General features: G+C 29.3%; 2 protein-coding genes across 7 annotated transcripts in view; one reads left to right on the forward strand and one right to left on the reverse strand.

Moving 5' to 3' along the window:
* The first annotated feature begins 89 nt into the window (after positions 1 to 89).
* On the forward strand, positions 90 to 11,681 carry LOC139087583 (transcription factor EC-like). Its single transcript, XM_070636424.1, has 7 exons — positions 90 to 1,148; positions 4,812 to 5,007; positions 5,071 to 5,517; positions 8,954 to 9,113; positions 9,179 to 9,420; positions 9,712 to 9,840; positions 9,920 to 11,681. The coding sequence occupies exons 1-7, from the start codon at positions 745 to 747 to the stop codon at positions 10,280 to 10,282; spliced, it is 1,941 nt and encodes a 646-aa protein (XP_070492525.1). The 5' UTR covers positions 90 to 744; the 3' UTR covers positions 10,283 to 11,681.
* A 1,618-nt stretch (positions 11,682 to 13,299) lies between these two features.
* side-III (sidestep III) overlaps positions 13,300 to 22,193 on the reverse strand; it is a 135,493-nt gene continuing 126,599 nt past the window's right edge. For all 6 annotated transcript variants that reach the window (XM_070636536.1, XM_070636533.1, XM_070636532.1 and 3 more), the window contains 2 exons: positions 16,675 to 16,833; positions 13,300 to 16,568 (listed from right to left, as the gene is read on the reverse strand). In XM_070636536.1, the coding sequence (XP_070492637.1) occupies positions 15,640 to 16,568; positions 16,675 to 16,833 (1,088 nt within the window). In that variant the 3' untranslated portion in view covers positions 13,300 to 15,639. The remainder of the gene's footprint in view (positions 16,569 to 16,674; positions 16,834 to 22,193) is intronic.

A 22,193-nucleotide genomic window follows, 5' to 3' on the forward strand; every position in this document is an offset into this window, starting at 1 on the left:
CGAAAGATCGGATCTTTTTTTTTATTTCTTTGAGTGTCGTGGCGTGTAAAAAAATATTTTATTAAAAAAAAATTCTTCAGCTCAGTTCTTTTGCAAATCGGCAACAATCAAGACACTTTTTTGAGTATTGATTTATTTTTTTTATCATTTTTGAGATTAAGAAAAATTTTCCTTATCAAAAAAAATTCAAGTGAAGATTCTAAGAAAGTTATTAAGGATTAAATTGGCGAACTTTTGAATGAAAGTTATTTTCATGATAATTGGACGAAATTTTCTTTTATCATCGTTCATCGAGAGGGACAAATAAGGGAAAATTCTGCGCATTAATTTTCCTCTCGGGTGAATCTTTGTGTCTAATCGCTCTTCTCAAAAAAATAAAAAATAAAAGAGGTGAATAAATAAGAAGAGAACAAAATGAAAAAGTTTATATCACGATACAATCACAAAAAAATTAATAAAGTGTGATATCTCTTTTTATTTCGCTTGTGCTGTTATGTGTTGTGGACTATACAAGCTCAAATCAAACTAAATTAATTGTGTAAATATCACAAAACAATTTAATTGATTGAAATTGATTTGTTTTCTCACAAAATTCTACGGTATTGCCTCATAAATACTCTCAAAGTTAGCGGCATCATTGTTTGTTACTTAAATAAATACAGTGGCAGTTCCATATTTTTTACTCTTATTTTGGTTATATATGATGCCTCTTTCATGACGTAATTATTAATAAATAAAAGAAATATGAATGATAGTGGCTTTAACTCTGGAGCTGAGATGAATATTGACAATATTTTCTTTTATGAGGACAATTCGAAGCATTCATCGAAAGACAACATGCCAATCGCTTTCAATAACAACAATAATGTAAATACCAACAGTAATAACAATAATGAGGATGATCAGGCCATTTCGATGGATACAAATGATCAAGGTGACTTGCTGTTTGCAAATGCAGTTAATATACCAAAGCAGAAACGCAGTAAAGATTCAAAATTAACGCAAATTCAAGTCAGCGTTGGAATCGATGAGGATTTAAAAATGATCCTCGATCTCGATCCCACTCTCATCGATGGCGTTGATCTCGAAAAAGCTGTTGAGCCGGCAGTTCACAATGACGCGAGACTAACATCATTGCCGCCAAAAATGTGAGTAGTAAAAAAATAATTTTGTTTGTTGCTAGCCAAACTGCAATAAGTTGAAGATGTTTTCGTGATGTGAGAATATTTTTAGCGCATTTTTATTGTTTTGAAAGTAATTTCAAAAGGGAACTTTGTGGGTGCTGTTATAGACATGTGTGATGATTCCTTATGTGTTTTAAATTTCTTCATGACGCAATTTTTGCAGATAGTAGATAGTGTGATGATAGCACGTGGATTTTAGACTTTTGTCATTTCTGAAACATATGATAGTTAGCAAAGTTCGGGTCAAAGTGTCTTTTATGTTTTCTGGATTCTCCAAAGTTAATGATAGAAAAAATGACGATTGATTTTGTGCTGTGGTTTTGTCAGTAACAAGTGATTCAAGATTCTTTGATAAATTCATCAAATTAAATTTATTTTTAAATTAAATCAATACCTTAATACAGAGGTGGGTAACCTGTATGCCGCAGTAAACCGTATGCCGGGTACGGTTTCGGACGAGGCATATCATCAAAGTGTTTCGCATAAAATAAAATTTCTCCCACTACTGCCTTAATACTTCTAAACCTATAATTTTTGATTCCAACGACAATATTGAACTCATTAATTAAAAAATATTGTTCAGTAGAAAAATGTCAGTCGCGCGTGGTAAAAATGTAATCTTAGGCCTTGTGCCGAGTAATTTATTGATGATGATTTGACAGAATGACAGCAATTGTTTTGGTGTTCGAAAATATGTGTACATGATTGAAAGAACGTATGGAGATAGATAGATATTCTCCTTTACCTTAATTTTTTTCATGCAGAATAATCATGACTGGTCTAAAAGTGATTTGAGTTTTGCATTTTTAATGAATTATCACATTCTCCTTACAAAAGGCCAAGAAACTTCTAACAAAGATAAACTTCAAATTCCTTTCATTCTCCTGGCTTTCAGTTATGCAATTATATGTTCAAATATATTTGAAATTTGGATGGTATGTACTCGAACTGCGTATTTTTTTCGTGCCAAAATAGAATTGCGCCTTAGGTTTGATTACCTTGAATCTATCATGATAGTGTCAAGTAGGAGAAAAAACATAGCGCCCAATCAAATATTAAATTACGGTGTATGCTGTGCATGTTATCAAATATTGGATTTCAGTTTATACTGTTAGTTATGATCTCTTTGCTTATAAGTATATATTTTAGTGCCAAATATTAAGAAGCTTAGTCATGCAAGCTTTAAAATATTTTTGAGAATTATTTTATCATGGAATCCATAGCAGATTATAATGTCACTGTTGCTATCATTATTGATCAATATCCTAAATCAGTGGTGGTCAACCTTTCATTTATCTCGGCACAACATGGTAGTAAGCTTCGATTAAATCAACACATCGTATGCGACTCATGAGATTTTCAAAAAATTGTTGCGGTACACTGTTGTGCCGCGGCACACAGGTTGAACACCACTGTACTTAATTTTGCAATTCTAGTTTAATTTTTAATTGTACTGTACATTAAAATGTTTTGCAGACTCAATAGTTTTCATATCTAAAGTTCAATATAACAATGTAGACAGTCAAAAAGTGAGAAATGTCGCATCCTCACTTTGAAATGAATGCGCCAAAAAGTGATGAGACTTTTTTTGAACTAGAACTTGAAAATGAGAAAAATTTATTTTTATTTTCTTTACTCGTGTGAATCATATGTTCACGAATCTACAACTGTGTATCCATTTGGAACACTTTATTCATGTGTATTAGAAGGAAAAAAAATGAATTGAATAAGTAAATACCTCACTTTTATCTTTTAAGTGAAGACGAAATGCTGACGAAGCTCTACGAAAAAAAATTTCTGTATACATTTTTTTGAAAAATTCTTTTACGATGGAAATACATTTTATTTTCGATATGGCACGTTTAAGATACATACAGGCATATTGGATATAAAATAAAAATTATAATTTAAGCTTTTTATGGTTGTATGGCTTTAGAAAAATGTAGGACTCTCGTTTTCTACAGATAAATGTATGACAAACTTTCATCCGACGCATCATATGTGTTTTTGACGTTGACTTTTTAAACTAGAATAAACATATTTATATCCTTAAAAAGTCATTGTCATAGATGTTTGCGGAATCAACAATGTTCTAGTTCGAATCAGCTTTGGATATTCCAAACAACATAACATGTTGGCTAAAGCATTGATTCGTTCCCGTAGACGAAAATTTGTCTTGACGACACCTTAATAGCTGATTTTGTCTCATTTTTGCGATTTAAAATTGATGCTAAAATGCTGATAGTTTAAATTAAATATTATTTTCTATTGACACCATTTACACTTTACTTAAACTCCTGAGTCACACTCCTTTTAAACAACAATAAATAAATCCTGAGTAGAATGCTAATTGTTACAAAATCTCACAACTATCAACATTTTATGTGTTTTCTATTACTGCGTATCAAATAATTTATTTCTAAGACTCGTGCTTCAAACACGTTTGAAATAAAACGATCATTAATGAATTGTGTGTTAGGGACGACTCATTTATTACGTTACGTAATAAAAAGCTTTTTAAGAACGACAGAATTATTAAAATTTCTATATATATTTAAATTTTTTACCTGTTTTAACTTTGAATGCAATAAGTCAATGACCCTTTCAGACATAATTTTTTATTATTAATACACCCATGAAAAAAGTTTTAAAATATTTTTTAAATTTGTATTGATTCTATCTAATTTAAAACTTTTTTTTAAAAACCGTTGAAAAAATTAAAAAAATCCTGAGATAATGCTCGGATTCATGTCCATGAATGAGTGCTTGTCAAGAACCTTATCTTCTGGACCACCAAACCATGTATCAATTGAACAATGTGAATATGAACAGCTTTTTAAAATTTGTCATAAGTGTGTAAATTATACATGTAGATCTTCCTGCATCTCTTTTAAAGCCTCGTTCCCTTTGAACCTGCAGGCATGTTATTTGTTTGTTTGTTCATTAATAACCAATCAATGTTGCAAAAAGTTAAAACAGAAATTTAATTTATAAATACGAAGTTAAATGGCTCTGCAAATTTTGTACAGGCTTGTAAAAAATGTATTGCTTTCTGAACTACTGCGATTCTTCAAAATCAATCAACTTTTCTTTGAAAATCAAAATAAGATTACCTTTATGACTTTTTAGTGAATTGATATCGTCTGATAAGAGTCACATTTTTCACATTAGCCCTTATAAAAATGTCAAAATTAATAATAAAAATCACCACTTTTGAATTAAATTTAATTGATTAAGTCTCACTAATACTATCGAATAAGTCAAAAAGTACAAAATAAATACGATTGATTGAACAAATGTAAACAATGATTTATGATGCAAAAAGTTCAATGAAATAAACGTTCTTTCAATGTATTCGAGGATATCAAACATATTATGATAGATCGTGTCACATCAAAACTATAGTGAATTAAGCAAAATTTGACAAATAAGCTGCATACGCAGGCAAAAAACCAGCACATGCAAATATTGTAAATGAGAAGTAACAGAAAATAAGAATGAATATTTTTGTGCACAAAAAGACGATTAATTTCATGCAAATCCTGTAAACCTCGAAGACATCTTCGTTGAAAAGTTGTTTTGGGCAGAAGAGAAGAAATAATTTTTGTTTTTTTTCCCCCCAAACAGTCCAACATTTAAAACGATAACACCAACATCGCGTACTCAGTTAAAAACATTGCTTCAACGTGAACAGTTGTTGCAAGAAGCTGAGAGAAAAGAAGCAGAACGAAAGCTTGTAGAACAAGAGCGAGACAAACATAAGCAAAAATTAGAATCACAAAAAGTGCCATTACAAGTTGATGTTCCACCCCAGATTTTACAGGTCTGCTAAATGATTTAATTTTAATGAACTTTTAATTAATACTTGAAATTTAATTCTAAATAGGTTCGAACGCAGCTATCAAATCCCACAAAATATCATGTGATACAAAAACAAAAGAATCAAGTCAAAGAATATTTAAGTGAATCATTCAAATCATCAGAGACGTTACATAATTTAATTCCATATCCAGTGCTGCAACATAACAACACAAACGGAAATTCACTCATTGCATCTAAATCACAACCAGCAACGACGTGCAATTCACCAAGTGTGAAACCAAATGTCAATTCTAAACTACTTAATCACGTAAAGAACAATAATCTATTAAGTCACAGTGCAAATGAAATGTTGCATGTACAAAGCCTCGACTATTCGTCAGGACAATCGGCATCGAACAATAGTTTTCCATTTGTATTACAACAACATCGTTATATTGCAGCAGCCAGTCCGCAATCTGCTATGTCACCTTCCATCAGCTCAGTGGCAACGAGTGTAACAAGTGCATCTGAGGTGAGTTGATTTTGTACTCAGATTGGATTTTGTTTTGATTTTTATCTATGAATGGATATACTGATGATTAGATAATAGTAATTTTTAATATCTCATTGGTTTCAAAACCACGCCACACTTATCAGATTTATTTTGGTGGATTAAATTGTTGTCTTTATCTTAAAAATTTAATTAAAACGTGTTCTTGATGTTTTGTGCGCCTTAAAAAAATTATTTAATGAATTTCATCAAATTAATTTCCGTGTTTTGAAATCAAATGCGCCAAAATAAAACTTTATTAAAAACTTTTCTAAGAAAACTTTTTTAAGAAGTCCAATGGTTCATATTAAGGGAAAAGGTTTTGTTTTGCGGAATAAGAGGTTTTTTGCACAAAAAGAAGAAATTTAGGATTTGAAAAATAAAGATCCTCGGGAAGCACACGATAAAGAAATGACTATGCGTGATTTTGGTCCCAAGTTAGATTCGATGAAATATTTCCTTAAAACATAGTCAAGTCGTTCTGGATAGAATTTTTGGTCATTTCTACGAAGTGTCTCTTCCGTTATATGTTGTATTATCCCTATTAATTATCGAACAACACAAATAAAGAAGGCTACGCCAGCAATCTTTCAAAACCAAAACTCTCTTTTTAATGTTAATAAATGATCATAAGCAGAGCCTTAAAAGCTCATTGGTGGAACCTTCTTAATTTGTGTGACTCGAGACGCTAACTACATTCATTTAAAAAGTCAAATATTGGTATGAATACTAGAGATTACGGGCAAAAAAATATCATGACCCCAGGAAGACACTTAAACACAGCCTATTGTTAGTATTATTGATTTTTATACTTTTATGCGTACATTCAAAATGTCTTCAATATTGATAAATTATGAAATGACTTAGCATTTATAAATTAGTTCCGAATTTTATGGCGAATGTACACTGATTGCATATACTGCATTTAGTTTCCTTGAATGTTAATTAACACCTTCTAATTTTTGGCATGAAAGTAGGAACTTATCACTTATCGTGATGTTGATAAAGCTAAACTTTAAAAAAATCAGTAGAAATAATAACAATTCATAATCGTATTCAAGGTCAAGTTATTACTTTTAATAAGAGAGTTTAAATAAACCATGAAATCTTGAATATTAAGTGTTTTGTCACAATCTAAATTTGACAATCAGTTAGCTTATTTAATGAAGAATATTTAATTTGAGATATGATTTCGTCCATTCGGTTGCAAGTTTAGTAGAACTAATAAGTTACCTTAATAGGTGCAGTAATTCAACTAAAGTACCTAAAAGCATTTTTTTTGTCTTTTGGGATCAGTTGAAACTTACCAATTTGCTTTAATCAGATTAAACATCAATCCTAATATTCAGCTTAAATTAAACAAAATTATTGCTATGACATTCTCCTTGTAAGATCTTTCAGTCATGGTAGGTAAATTATTACTTCACCATAACTGTAATCTAGTCATCCATTTGTCTTTTTATTTGATGAATTATATGAGAAAGCTGATTTCATCAAGTTGACATCGTCCTTGAAAGATTGAAAGTTGTCTGCTATAAAATCTTCCGTAACAAGACTTTTAGTATTTTTAAGTCTGTGAATTAAAGCGTTAGAAAGAAGAACGTTAAGTATTATTGAATGGATTAACTATTTATATCTTTATACATCTTGTGCGTATTTTTAACGTATTTTATGAGGCACTAAAAAAAGCAAGACATTAGAAATAACGACAATGTTTTTTGTAGGGCAAACATTTTCAATATTTTGATTTTTTCACATAAAAATGTTGTTTTGGATTTTAAAGTCTACACGTGCCTAATTATGTTCGATATGAGTCTACACGTGGGTAATTATGCTTGAAATGAGTTTGCAGGGTCGTAATCAGAAATTTCGGAATTTTGAAAATTTGTTCTATGGACCACAATAAATTTGAACACGAAAAAAACTACTAAATTGAAGATTTTTTTTCCAAGGGGGTTCCCCCTCCTCCTAAGCGTTACGCAATTTCCAATCATTCACTAAGTGGTCATTAGCCTAATGATTCTCAATTTTTTAATCAAAATTCTTAATGACTTTGAATAATAATTAACTTGAGTGTCACTAAAAGCGCATTAGAGTTGACACATTGAATTCCCGAGCGACACAAATCAAGAAGGCTCCGACACGAAACTAGAAAGGCTCCAATAAACTTCTTTTATCAATACCAAATAGGAGCTACATACATTTAACGTTCATATGGCTTGTATAGGTCATTTGTGTCACACGGGATTTTTACATAATTTATTTCGAATACTTATGTCTTCATGTCATGACTACCTTCAGATTGTGCCTTAAAATATTTGATCATTGACATATTTTATAGTAATATTCCTACAACAATTTATTATAAAACTATTGAATGAATAAATGATAAATGATAAAGAATGATAAATGCACCAATAAGATTCATATGTCCGAAAGCTAGTGTCAAAAATAAACACAGATCTACAGATTGAAACAAATTCTGATGTGTTTTTTAGAAGTCAATGAATTTTGAAGCTTAGTTTGTTAGGCACCAAACCTTTAAATACTTAAAAATTTGTCAAGTTTACAAAGAATTAGGCATGCGGAATGCAACTTTATCTTCAGGAAAGAAACAATAAAAAATAATTTTTAACAACAATAACTCAGCAATAAAAGCATGAAGGTCGATGAATAAGAAGGAGGCTACAACCTAAAGCTCATTTTATTATTTCTTGTTGCTGCATGTGGCAAACATTCAAAGCATCAAAACATTATGACGCGGTATTTATAGGCGATTAGATCTTTGGTAATTGAATTAAACGCTTTGATAAGTGAGCTTTAAATGATGGAATTAATTGCTGCAAATGTGAATTCCTTTTAACACAAACCTTTTATTGATTGAGGATGACACATGAAAAGAAAATTAATTAATCAGATTATGATTCTAATTTTATAGATTAATTTTCCGAGCAGCATAACAAATTTTTTTGCACTATTTTGGACCCATTTGATGGCACATAAGCTATATTTCGGTTTCTGTACTCGGTTTTATAGATATTTTTCATAATTATATAAAGTTCAAAAGGATGATTTAAATTTGTTGAAGGATATATTGGGAAGTTTGATGTTGACAAAGACTGATACAAATTAATTCGATGTAATTAGTAATGGATTTATAATTAAGAAGGTTTATTTGCTTTGATGTATAAAGCTTCTAACTAATTTATAGGAGTTAAGCTTTTAAAATTTCCGAGGTTAAGATACTTTAATGCTGTGACAGAGACATATTTTAAATTTTGAACAGTATTTGAAAATTTCCGATTATTTTGTCTAGTTGGATCAGGGGTGGGAGCATTTATATCCTAAGGACATCCAAGGAATCTAAATGTTTAATGCCAAAAGTTACAATAATTTTCTCTTAAACTTTCCATTAAAGGCTGACGACTACATCGATGAGATTCTTAATTATGATTCAATACCCGACGCGATAAAATATGAAATAAATTCAGTGTCTGATGGAAAGATTAAACAAGAGCCAGCATTTTCGTTAACAGATGCTGATAAAGATAGACAAAAGAAGGATAATCATAACATGAGTAAGTGATTTATTTGCCATGCTGCTTTACTGAAATATAAATAAATTTTTTCTTTTACCTCAAAGTTGAGCGACGACGAAGATTCAATATAAATGATCGAATTAAGGAGCTTGGTACGTTGTTGCCAAAAAGTAATGAATCATACTATGAAATCGTTAGAGATGTTCGACCAAACAAAGGAACGATACTTAAATCATCTGTTGATTATATCAAGTGCCTCAAACAAGAAATTAATCGATTGAGAAAGACTGAGCTTAAACAAAGGGAGATGGAAATGGAGAATAAAAAGCTGCTGATGAGAATACAAGTAAAGAATTAGTTAAGATTTGTGGAAATGAATGAGTGGGAAGTAATGACTGAAGCTTATATCATTGGTAAAAGTGATATATTTTCAGTCTTAATTGCTATTTTTCTTTGTGGCGAACTAAAAAAAGCTTATTAAGACTAATTATAGCAAATTTATTGAGGTTAAAGCCTTAAATCCATTAGAATTAAGAAAGTCAAATTAGTCAGTTGTCACCTCTAAGGTCAACTTCCATCTCTGTTGTACATATTCTTAGAAATACTTTATTCATAAATAAATAATTTGCTATTTTAGGAACTTGAAATTCAAGCAAGAAACAACAATAATAATAATCATAATATCCAATGCGGAAGCAACAGTTTTCCATCATTAAGTAATATGTCAGCTCAACTTCTCGGTGAATATTCTCCCGATCCGAGCAATGTAAGAAGAATAAAAAATTCAATAGCATAGAAATTGTCACAATAAATCATAATTTTCTTCCTTTAATCTTCTCGAGCAGCAAATCCCCGATGTCATAAGTAATGTTCAAACAATGAGCCTCAATCATGCAGGAAAAAGCTATAGGGACGATGAAAGTGTTTCTATAAAGAATGAGGAATCGATGTATAATCAATGTAATGCCAGTGATAATTTCATGCAACAAAATAATCAACAAAATCATTTAATGTACGACTCAGTGCTTGCAAATAAACAAAATTCAACAGTCGATATGACTCAAATTGATCCGATTATTATCAACTATGGATTGTTGTCAATGCGTCGTGATAATATAAGTGGTACGGCTGATAGCGGAAATCCTGATTCGATTTTACATCCTTCAGATTCAGACTCACTTCTTAGTGATATTGACATGATTTCGTGAAAATAACTTAAAGTTTTTGTGGTAATGTTTAGAGCATGTTGGTTGTTAGTCGATTAAGTGATGGATGTGTGAAACCTATTTGTGAGGTTTCTAAAATTCTCGTAACAACTTATTGGACATTTATTGTCATAAGAAATTATCACTTATCATTCGGTCTTACTGAATATATATGGAATGCTAAACAAATTACAATAATCAGATCTAAATGCGGACTTTATTATGATTTTATAATTTTATCAATGAAAATTATCAGATAAGCAAAAAAAAAGTCGACACCAATAGGTACTTATGTGTTGATTGATAGTGCAAAAAAATGACTCTTACATTTATAATTTAAAACATTAAAAGTCACGATTGACTCATCACGTATAAAAAATGATAAGATAAGATAATTTTAAAAGGTCCAAACATTTTATCAGAAATTACCAACTAGACGTGTGATTATTTTCATGATATTATGAAATTTAAACAATAAAGTTTGAACACGTGAGAAATATTTGTTCTTCTAGTTGTAATTTAGAAAAAATTATTGATAATTTCTTCTAACCCAATAAAGAAATTTTGGAAATTGGCAGAATCTAGCCAATTTACAGTTAGTTTTCTGAATGAAAAATGCAAAATATTCTCAATTAGTGATTCTTATGCTGTAAGTTTTTGGATTTCTAAGATCTTTTATTGGCAGGATTTTTAATAAAAATCTTTAAATTTGCTACCCAAATAGCACGAGTTGATTAATCGATCCAAAATCTGGTACCAGACTGGCAAACTATTACATGGTGAAGGATTCAAATCGAATCCAGATCAAGTCATAGTCACGTCAGTTTGGGGCCGAATTTCTGATTAATTAACCGATTTGCGGTATTCGAGCTAAAAGTTTTAACAAGGAAAATCCAAAAACCTTAAGAATTTTCAATTTAGATCTTTATTTTAGAGAATATTAATAATTGGGATAGAAAAAACTCGTTTTAACAAAATTTGCTCTTATTTGTAAAAGAAATATTATTAAGATGAAGTTTCTTTAGCTAGACTAGAAACTATAAAAAACAAAAATGACGTTAAAATGTGAATTAAATAGCAATTTTATATGAAGATACATAGTTACAATTTACTTGATATTAATAAGTGCAATTATTCAAACTTAAGCGATCCATTAATAAATCGACAGATATATGACAGATATGTGGTTTGCAATATTCGACTAATAGGTGCCTTTGTTTCGTTATAGTTATCTAATTATAGAATTCGTGATGTTGAATTTTATTAATTTTATAAAGTCTTTTGAAAAGACAATTTTCTGTTGAACAGAATAAGATTTAAGGCAGTATGTGAGAAGAAAAGCATTTGTTGATGGTTGCGCGATTCTTTTATGTGTTATATGAATAAAAGCTTTTGATCAAAAGTTTGCATTTGATTCTTTATTATTTTGATATATGATGCTAATGAACTTACATCAAACTAATCTCAAAAATTTATTCATTGACACATTTTCAGATGATTTTTAGCATATAACTAATAACATTTAAGGAGAGAATCTGAAACTACTTTGAATTCGTTTGTGACCGGTCTCAGCAGGTGTAAATGACAATATTTTTCTACTTAAAAGAGCAGAACTTTTTGTTTATATTATGAGTAATGCAATTCATGACTAAAATAAACAAAATGATGGAATTTCTGATTTTTTTTTAAATCTATACATTTTAGTATTTTATGCATAATTTAAAATTTTATTTCGATATTTTTATCTTTTAACCACACTCCTTTTAAATATTGCGATGTACTGGGTTGTTCAGACTATTTAACATTCATTTATTACTGATGTTAGTTAGATTGTTATCCGAATAAAAACAAACTGCTAAATTTCACCGTCAATCATTACCGATAATTATTAATTTGCCAATTTGCTTGGATATTCTGAGACTAGAATCCAAACCAGCCCCCTCTCAATTTTTGCGATCCACAGATTTAAATTCAAGATAATTCATCGATTAATTTTTACATAGATTCAACTCATTAATATCCAGTACTATGCAAGTATATGCGATTATTGTTTTAAAAACGTTTCAGACCTTCCATAAAAAAGGATAATTTGATCAGATACACAAACTTCAAACTACATACATTAGTGTTGTTACATTTTTCTATCATATTTTATGTACATAATTTTACAATAAAATTGTTGAAAAAACTTAATCGCGTTGTTTTACTATGTAATCTACTCATGATTACATGATTACAATATAATAACACAAATTTGTTAAGTTTTAATTTAATTAAAAAAAGCTCTAGACAACTACAAAAAATAGCAAAAAAACCCCATAGCAACTAGTTCAAAATGTAAATATTTGTGCCTTAAAAGAAATTAATAAATCAGTGCAATTAAGGATTGATATTCAATGGATTTTCCATTTTTCTGTAGAATTAATTTGTTGCTGCAGAATGAAGGTCCATTTCTAAAAATCCTTTCATCAGAAAAAAAGAAAAAAATAAACCTAAATTCTGAAAATTGAATAAAAAAACTTTAAATTGACTTTAAAATGAAATTGAACAAAATATTTTTTAAATCATTTTTAATTATTTATAATTTTTTTATTTCTTTTCTTTCATCATTATATCACATTGAGCTGAAAGCATTATGTATACATCAATTATTATGATTTTTCTCTTTTTCATCTTTTTTAATTAATTTACTTAACTTAAATTTTTTTAATTTTCATCTTATACCTTTTTTTTCTTCATTTAAAAAACAAGAAACCAACGAAGAAGGAAAGAGTAAATAAATAGAATTGGCAGTAAGTAAGTACAATGATTATGATATAGATTTTCTTCTCATTTATTTATATAAAAAGGAAATTTAAAATTTTATAGGCAAGAATTAAGTCAGTTTTTTGTCTCTATATAAGTTTTCTTTATCCTTTTTCCTATAACATTCAAATTTATTTATTTATACAATATTTTCATATTCAATATATACAAAATGAAATTTTATTATTTTTACTTTACTTACTTTTGTTGTTCGATTAACAAGTGAGTTCGATGTGTAAAATTTTAATTATTTTACGATTTAGATTTTATTTACAAATTTGAATACATTTTTATCAAATATAATAAACGTGTTTTTGGGATTGAAGCGTATTTTGAGATGATACTTTTTTGTTTTTTGTGATAATGATTCTGAGAAAATGTAATTGGTATTGAAACAGTTCATTCAATCGTTTACATGTTGATTTGAATATTCTCTTACTCGGATACTAAAATATAACTTTAAAATAGAATTCATGAAATGTTTGTTCTTGCTGTGTGAAAAATTTCAAAATTAAAAATTGAAAATTTCAAAATTAAAAATTTGACTGAATTTTAAAATTGGATATTGAGAAATTTTTCATTTAAAATTCGAAATTTTACTAAAATATTAAATTTCAAATGATCCAAACTTCCTTTTTTGGCGGATCGAAATTTGAAAAAGGTTAAAATGAAGTTTACAAAATCTAGCAATTTAGTCCGAGCGATGAAAATCTCTTACCAGGACATCAACGATTTACATTGTTGCCAACGAGTAATTTAATTTGTTTTTCATTGTTATTTAAAGAGATTATAAAAAAAAGATAAGTTGAAAAATAATGAACATCATGATAAATCATTCAAAATCAGCCTCAATCTCAAAAAAATATTCCATGCATAATTTTTCATTTTAAATCCAAGAAACAATTTAATTTCTCAGAAAATGACGAACATAAATGCAAACAGAAATCATTTGATTTATGAATTTACATAAATGTTTTATACAGTCTATGAACTATGATATGATGAGCTAGAAACCAAAAAATTTGTTTTAAGATGCATAACATGACTTATGATATAACTAAATAAATACATTTCTATTGCCTATTTTATGTATTGTCTACTGTAAACATTATAAACTTTTCTTTAGGTTAAAAATTTTACAAGATTTTTCAATTTACAAGATTTCGATAAATTTATTTATATGTCTGTATAAAATATTGCTAAAGAATAGGTTCATTCCTTTACTTCTCTTTCTATCAAAGATAGTTACATGTTTCAAAGAGGAATTACGGGACCTAATCATATTTATAAATTTTGTAATAAAATTACTAATTTTTATTGGAGGGGCGATAGTTTTAAGTTAAAAAAAGTGTTTTAACTAGTTTGATGATTTTTTATAGAAATTACAATTTGTAACCTCTTTTGATTAGGAAGAGTAATATGATTCCTTATGAAACAGATAAATGTTGAATTTTGAAGACTTTTGAGCTGATTTTGTATAATCACGAATTGTTTACGGCCTAAATACAAATCATATAGTAACGAATTATTCCGAAATTTTTATAATAGGATACTCAATTCTATCTTGGGGGATTAGAAACGTCATAGTCTGGCTCCAAAGCTAACCAAACGTCTAATGCACCCCTTCTTGTATCATTCCCTGTTACCACTTTGTGTCAGGATAAGTACTTGAAAGTATAGATTAAACACCTATTCAATCTCTACCTGAAGGGTGGCAACCTCACAATCAGGTTAGGAATTCTACTAAATATAAAGCAATATAGAATCTCTGACTGTCTGCTAAAATACTTCAAAATCTTAAGAGATTCAATCTAAATTTCTCTTAAATTAAGAAAATTTTCCAATTTATGTAAAATTCAAAATTATTCACCCAAAATTTCATTCATTTTCCTTCCAAATTTAATATTAAAATTCTCGAAAACTTAAATATGTAGAAAATAAAACAATTACGTTCCTTTAAAAATATTTATTCAGGTAAATTTAATCAACTCTTCAGCTGAAAAATTATTCATGCATATATTAGCCTCTCATTAACCCACAGTCTCAAGAAAGATTCATATAAAATTCTAAACTGAGCTTCTTGTTACACAACACCTTAACTTGAGAAGTTAAATTGCGTAGGTGACTGTTATTTAATTTCAAAAAGATTGCTTTTTTGAACGAAATACCTCATCATTAAATCAGAGGATTAAGCTTATTTTTTGATTCTTATTTTTAGAGAACAGATTACAAAAAAATGCAAATAAAACCAGCATAAAAGTCTTTTAATCAACATTCATCTGTTAATCAAAAGGGTAAATAATACTTATTTAAGATTATTATAAATAAAGTCAAGTCTTTTTGTATTCATTTTTCGATGATGAAAATGATATTTTCATTTTGAGTCCTAGAAATTTTTTATGTGCTATTATTGACGAGATAAGAATTCTTCAATCGCACATGATATGAATAAGAGTTTTTTGGTAGCCAAAAAGATTTTTGTCAAATTCTTGGATATTTCAGACTGGCACTAAGCATTCCCTTTTGACTACCAAAAAAGCCTTTAATAAATAAATTTAAACACAACTTTCAGGTCCTGGTAAATTATCAGTTAGGATATGATTACGATTTCGACTACGCGTTAGTGTAGAATTAATATTTGATATTGTATTTGCAATTTGATTGGCTAAATTCTTATACTCGACTGTAGAATCATTTGATGGATAATCACATCCGGTATATAAATGATGTTGTTGTGATTGATGCTGCGATTGAAGATGATTTGTTTGATCTTTTGAATATTTATTATAGTCACTATCTGTGTCTGTACAATATCTTCGACTACTACTACTACCATCCATAAGCGTCTTGTCGAAGTCAAGAAAACCATCTGAATTTTCTAATAATTCATTGCCTAAATGGAGATTACTTGTATTATTTGCTACTGATGATGATGTTGCGGCACCATTCGTGCTGCCACTATAAAGATTATTTAAATTATTATAATCTGGTGACATTTTGTGGTGGTGATATCCTGAATTGGAAATGTTTGATGTACCAGATGTTGAATTATAGCTGACTGTATAATTTAGGGGTGTTTCAAAATCATTCATCATTGTAGAACAATATGACGGCGGCTGTGCTGCACTGTAATTGCTTGCTATTGTTTGATTAAGTGCCATATAGCCTTTACTGCCATTATCATTATATTTTAATGTGCTATGATGACTTGGTGGTGTTGAATGTTGTTGCTGCTGCTGCTGCTCATTCGATTTCATATTTTTCGATGATGATGATGATGATGACAATGTTGCTGAAAATAGACCATCCGGCTTTATAGCAGCCGGTGATCCCATTTTATGTACAGAATCGACGCTATCTTGAGATTTTTGTGCGTTAAGAATGTCTGGTTGTTTCTCCGTTCCTTGTTTTAATGTATATGCCACAACATACTTTTGCTGACCAACATTCATTTCCAATGGGGTTGTCACTGTAATATCCATGCCTGAAATTAAATAATTAATATCCAATATTGTTAATCATTTTCAATTAATTATCCGGAAAATTTTTCATCATTGGAAATTAAGATTGGAATGAAAATATCCTCTTACCTATGTGCTTCTCTTTAATGCCATTATCATGTGTCTGTACTTGCTCACGATTTTTACGCAATGCAATAAAGACAATTAAAAGCACTGCAAGTCCAATTGTCAAAAGAGCTCCAGTGAATAAAGCTGCAACTGGAAACAATCCACTCTCGTCTCCACTATCTGCAATAAATAAATACGGCCATATACGAAAATCAGACGTGGACATGAAATTTTCATTATTCCGACAATCATATAAAATGCTCTTCAAATCAACAATTTTTAGTTTGTGTGTGTGTATTTTGTGTCATTTTAAATAATATTTGATATATGTATGAAGCCAGCCACTCTTACATACTTGAATATAATAAAATGGGAAAAATATTTTATGGATTAGTATTTGAGATTGAAACGATAAAGGTTAAAAATTATAATTCATGAACAACATCCGAATTTCATACTCCTTTACAAAAATGCCATCCAGTTTCAAAAACAAAGCCTTCAACTAATGCAATTAATTCACAATTAAAATTTATAGAATTTGTTGTTCTATTGAAATTTGCATTTACATGTCAAAACTATGTTCACAATACAAACATTTATAACGAGATGTATGACATAATAAAGATTTATGTGCCAACTTGAAATGAAATGGGATTTTCGGTTTGAATGAAGAGAAGAAAAAATTTACGACTAATTACGAAAAAGATTTGAATTGTTTGATTAAATGTTTTCCATTTTTTAAACAATCAAGGGATGGTGACTTTTGTGATTAGTTAAATGTAGTTCAAACAAAACGACTTCCTCATGGATTTATGAATGAGATGTTTATTTAAAAACAGATCTCAAAAACAGACTAAACATTTTATATGAAAAGGGGTATTCAACTATGCAACAATAAATATTATTCAAATCTCAAATGAACGTTGCAACAATGACATTCTAAATTTAGTTTGGAAATATTATAGAATTTCTTAGTTAACCATGATACATTTATGTCATGGGTTAATGAGGAGTAAATTAAATTTAATAGGAAGTCTATTTTTCGACATAAATATGGACGTAATGAACACATTATTATGTCGCAGATTGTGAGTTCAATATGGAATCATAATTGATCACTTAAATGGTTTAACTAATAAATATTAGTTCCAAATGTTTCCAATCCATGACACAAAATCGACCCCAATAAGAAAAGAAATCGTCTTCAATTAAAGCTTCGACAAATAAATTAAGACGATACAAAAATTTCCCCCCATTTTAATTAAATTCTCATTTTTTATGTGCCTTTTTTCGGAATTAAATTTCTTTAAAAAACGTAAAAAGTAAACAAAAAAAGTTTCGACTTTCTTACGATAAATTGAAAAGCAGCAAAGGTAAATAAGGATTTATAATTAAATCCAAAAGAGTTAAATGATATGCCAACAGAGTATTTTTGTGTGTATTTAAGTACAAGCAGTGATTTATAGATTTCAATTATCAAATAAAGATCTGCCCTATTTCATTCATACTTTCAATTTTGGATTATAAAGTCTCACTCATTCCTCTCTTTTTTCATTTCTCTCCATTGAATTTCATTTCATTTATTTCCCATCCATTTATCCAATGTTTTTATTTCGCTTTCCATTTTGGCATCAACCATTTAACCTAATGCGAAAAGGAAAATTCTTTTGCTGGATTTAAATTAAACAAATCGGTTTCGGTTACAACAAAAATTGGTTTTAAATGCTTATAAACTGTTACCCTTTTTTCTAGTTCCTCATTCTCGATCTATTTCATTCAAATTTACTCTTTCTGAATCTATTTGCATTTATACTGTTTCATTCCGAATCCGACTGAAAATTGTTCCACCATCCACCATTCCATGCCCTCACATCATTCTTTACTCACCAACCAGCCAGCATTCAACGATCCACACTCAAATTAATTGAGATTAAACCGCTATATTTATTTCATTGTAATTTTTTTTATTCATTCATATATATCCAGCTTTTTTTCCTCTACATTCCACTCTCTTTCTGCCTGTTTATTTACTTAATATATCACCGAGTTTTCAGTATTTTGAATGCAGTGTTTTGAGAAAAAGGATGACTGTTGTCGTTGAATTGTCATGAAATCGTTTCACTGGAAGAGGATTGTGGAGAGATAGGAATTATGTATATAAATGCAATGCAGTTTACACAGTATATCTGAAAAATTATCTCATAAGGAGCTTACTGCTCTACTTTTGAATATGAAGTTGCAAGCAGTGACATGAAATTATATAGAAAGATATCTAATCACTCGAGGGCTGAAGTGAGTTGGTGGCGTAGAAATTCTATCCTGAATGACATCAAAGGAGGTCTTTGGATTTCCACAATAAACTGTAGGCTTATGTTTTAACGGAAGGTTTTTAAAACGAAACACATTAGAACTGTGTAAAAGGAGATTGCGGTAAATCTTCTTAATTTTCAGGTTTTTATCAACTTAGGGAAATATAAATGCGTTTATGATTTAACCTTAAAGTGATTTCAATCTTTTATTGTTGCTTCCTCTCTTTCACCCACTCAACAATTTTTTTTTGCTATTTTCAGTGTTTTTTATTCTCTTCCTGCGAAGTGCCATAGCATCGCTTTACTATTAAATACATCCCATCAATTTTGAATAGCTTCAATATTTAAGCATAAGCATATACATAAATGTTATCAATAAATATATATAAGCAGGCATTGCTGTGTAGGCTGAGAGGTTTGCCTCTTCATTGTACCGACATGAGGCGATTAATAAATTTTAATGATCAAGCTCTTTTTGTTTGATCATTGATGATGTTCATTTATGTAGAAAAATTGAAATCAAGGATGTTTCTTTGGCGCTGCTTTTTTTTTTCCTCGTACTCGTTTCGCACTCATAAATTATGACTTTGATGTTGGATATGAAAAGGAATTTTTATTTTATTTTTTTTTGATAGCAATTTGCTCCTTCAATTTTTTTGTTTTTTTCGTACGGTGATGGATAAGGCTGTGTGAAGAAAATTCCCTTATTTATATTCATAAAAATATTTCTCTGTGAATTATTTTTTTTTCTTTGATTGAAGCTATGAAAGGAATTGAATATGTTTGTAGGCGGAGTAAATTGCCTCGTGACAATTCTTGCAGTTAAAATTCTTTGGTGGGGTTAATGTTGTCGAGTTTATTACTGTTATTGGTCATTAATGTGTCATTTCTGTAATTCTTTGGAAGAAATTTAGTTTTATTTGATAGTTAAATCAAGTAGTTGATGATTATAATATCAATTGAGATTGTAGATTCTTAGAAAATTTGATTTAATGCAAAAATTTGCTTTTGGAGTGTAAATCAACAACTCTTACTTATTAATAAGTTTAATTAAAGCCTACACACGGATTTAATTTAATAACAACGATGTTTATTCTTCAGTGATCAGAAACAGACTAAATATTTACAAGTAGGGGACTAACAACTTTTAAATTGGGAAATCAACTAATTGAAGTTGCAAATATAATTTGAATATTAAACGACAGTTGACATATTCTCAAAAGTTTTGTAATTATCTACAAATTAAAAATATTTACTGAGAATACTGTTTCTATAAACAAGTATTTAAACTCCCACAACCCTCTTTTATTTTTGTTTTTTTCTTTCCATGAATCCATCACCAACAAACAAGAAAATTTGTTTTGTCTATTAAACTTCCCTCAATCGTATTTAAACATAATTAAATGATGATGATGATGATGAAAACTTTTTCTGGTTGAAATGTTGTTTTTTTCACCTCCTGCTATTCTCATTTATACATCAAAATGAGGTCTAATTTTCCTCTCTATCCATCCATCTCGATTAAACATACTTCATACGATTTTCTTAATCAATTTTTCAAGGAAAGTATCGAGGAAGTTTTGGCAAGTAAACTGACATTAGCGCATTGTTTATTTATGTACTTAAAATGAGAAATTGGTTGTTGCTAAAATGACTAAGGTTCCCTTTGATATAGTCTCTATATCTTATAAAGAACATGGTATAAAAATCGCCGAATATCCGACACCAAGCCGACTTGAATCTAGCCTGAGGCCAGTTATTTTCGAATTTGACTTATGCTGCTGTCATTCACAAAACTGAGCTAACTGTGATCATGTAAATTTCAATGACTATGCACATTTCATACAATTTAATTCCGAATTCATGCCGAAAAATCTCCAATATAATTCACAAATCAGACATCAATTAAATAAGAAAGATAATACAAAATTTTTAAGTACCATTTCTTCATCTTCTTTCTTGAGCTCTAGATTATAAAATTAGGAAAATGATAAAAACAACAAATTAATAGAAAAATGCTCAATCTGACGAATTGAGGACAATCTAACCGTTTTGCTATAACAAAATTCTATTAAAAATGAAGAAGAAGAGATGGAAAACTTTTTACAACTCCATCTTCAACGCTTTAACGATCCATTTTTCCCCTATTTACTTTTCCCTTCTTTTTGCTCTCATCATTATTCTCGAAGAATGATGCTAAGCGAAAGTAAATAAATAAATGAGCAAGAGCCGTAATAGCAGCAAAAAAGAAAAGAAAACATAAGAAATGGAATGAAAAAAAAAATTAGACAGTTTATAAAAATACTTTGTAAATGGTTAAGGAAATAAAGAAGCACTCCAAAACTATGTTTCGTATCGATTTAGTATAGTAAATAGTATATAAGGTTAACAATTTAATAACAATATGTAATTTATTTGAGATTTATTTGTTATGGGAGTTAAAGGAAATTAAATTGCCTGTGGAAATAAAATGAAAAGTTATAGCAGTAAGTAGCTTTTATCGAATATACAACCTGATAATTGAGCCCACGTTTATATTGCCTCGAAGTTGTGTTCAATAAACGATACCGAAAAAAAAATATTCTGAATTGCGGATCGAACCATTTAAGAGCTCGCCTGCTTTATTTCTGCTTAATTTATGATATTGAAATTGTTAAAGTACACGTGTTACATTTTATAGGAATTTTTTATGGTTTCACAGCCTCTTTATATTTACATTAAAGCTTACTGAACGGGAAAAGGGGGTTAAAATTGGAGCAAGCAAAATAACTATTCAAAATCAATGCACATGATGGGTATTTTAAAAATTCATTATATTGTAAACTTTTACATTGGTTGTGCTTTTGATGCACTGTTTTATGTTTTGAGTATACAAAGTATGCTTTTTACTTATTTTGTCTGACCATTTGATCAATTTTCAAGAACTTTATGTGGTTTGCTCTATTTTATGTTTAGTTTAAAGCGATTCTGTACTTAAAACTGATTCCACTTTAAATTGTAGGTCTATTGAATGCATAGACCTGACGCACTTGTTAAACGATTATTAGTCGAGAATCACCCAAGCGCAGCTCTGAATCTCAGTGGTCTCAATAGCTCATCTGAGGTTGACTGATGATCCAAAAAGCGCTTTAAAGACTTCCTTACAAACATTTGATTTTTCATTCATTCCTCATAGAAAAAATTTTATTAGAAAAGTCTATAACAGAGACTATTTTGTTGGCAACAATAAGT

The sequence above is a fragment of the Chironomus tepperi genome, unplaced genomic scaffold (assembly GCF_022539635.2).
Source record: "Chironomus tepperi strain 1889 unplaced genomic scaffold, CSIRO-AGI_Ctep_v1 contig_128, whole genome shotgun sequence".
NCBI classification, from domain to species: domain Eukaryota; kingdom Metazoa; phylum Arthropoda; class Insecta; order Diptera; family Chironomidae; genus Chironomus; species Chironomus tepperi.

What these genes read in the sequence shown, in the direction of transcription:
- LOC139087583 (XM_070636424.1), top strand. Translation starts at nt 745, where the DNA reads ATGAATGATAGTGGCTTTAACTCTGGAGCTGAGATGAATATTGACAAT. An exon ending in AGCTGCTGATGAGAATACAA is followed by an intron (nt 9,421 to 9,711) that starts GTAAAGAATTAG and finishes TTGCTATTTTAG; the next exon opens with GAACTTGAAATTCAAGCAAG. An exon ending in ATTCTCCCGATCCGAGCAAT is followed by an intron (nt 9,841 to 9,919) that starts GTAAGAAGAATA and finishes CTTCTCGAGCAG; the next exon opens with CAAATCCCCGATGTCATAAG.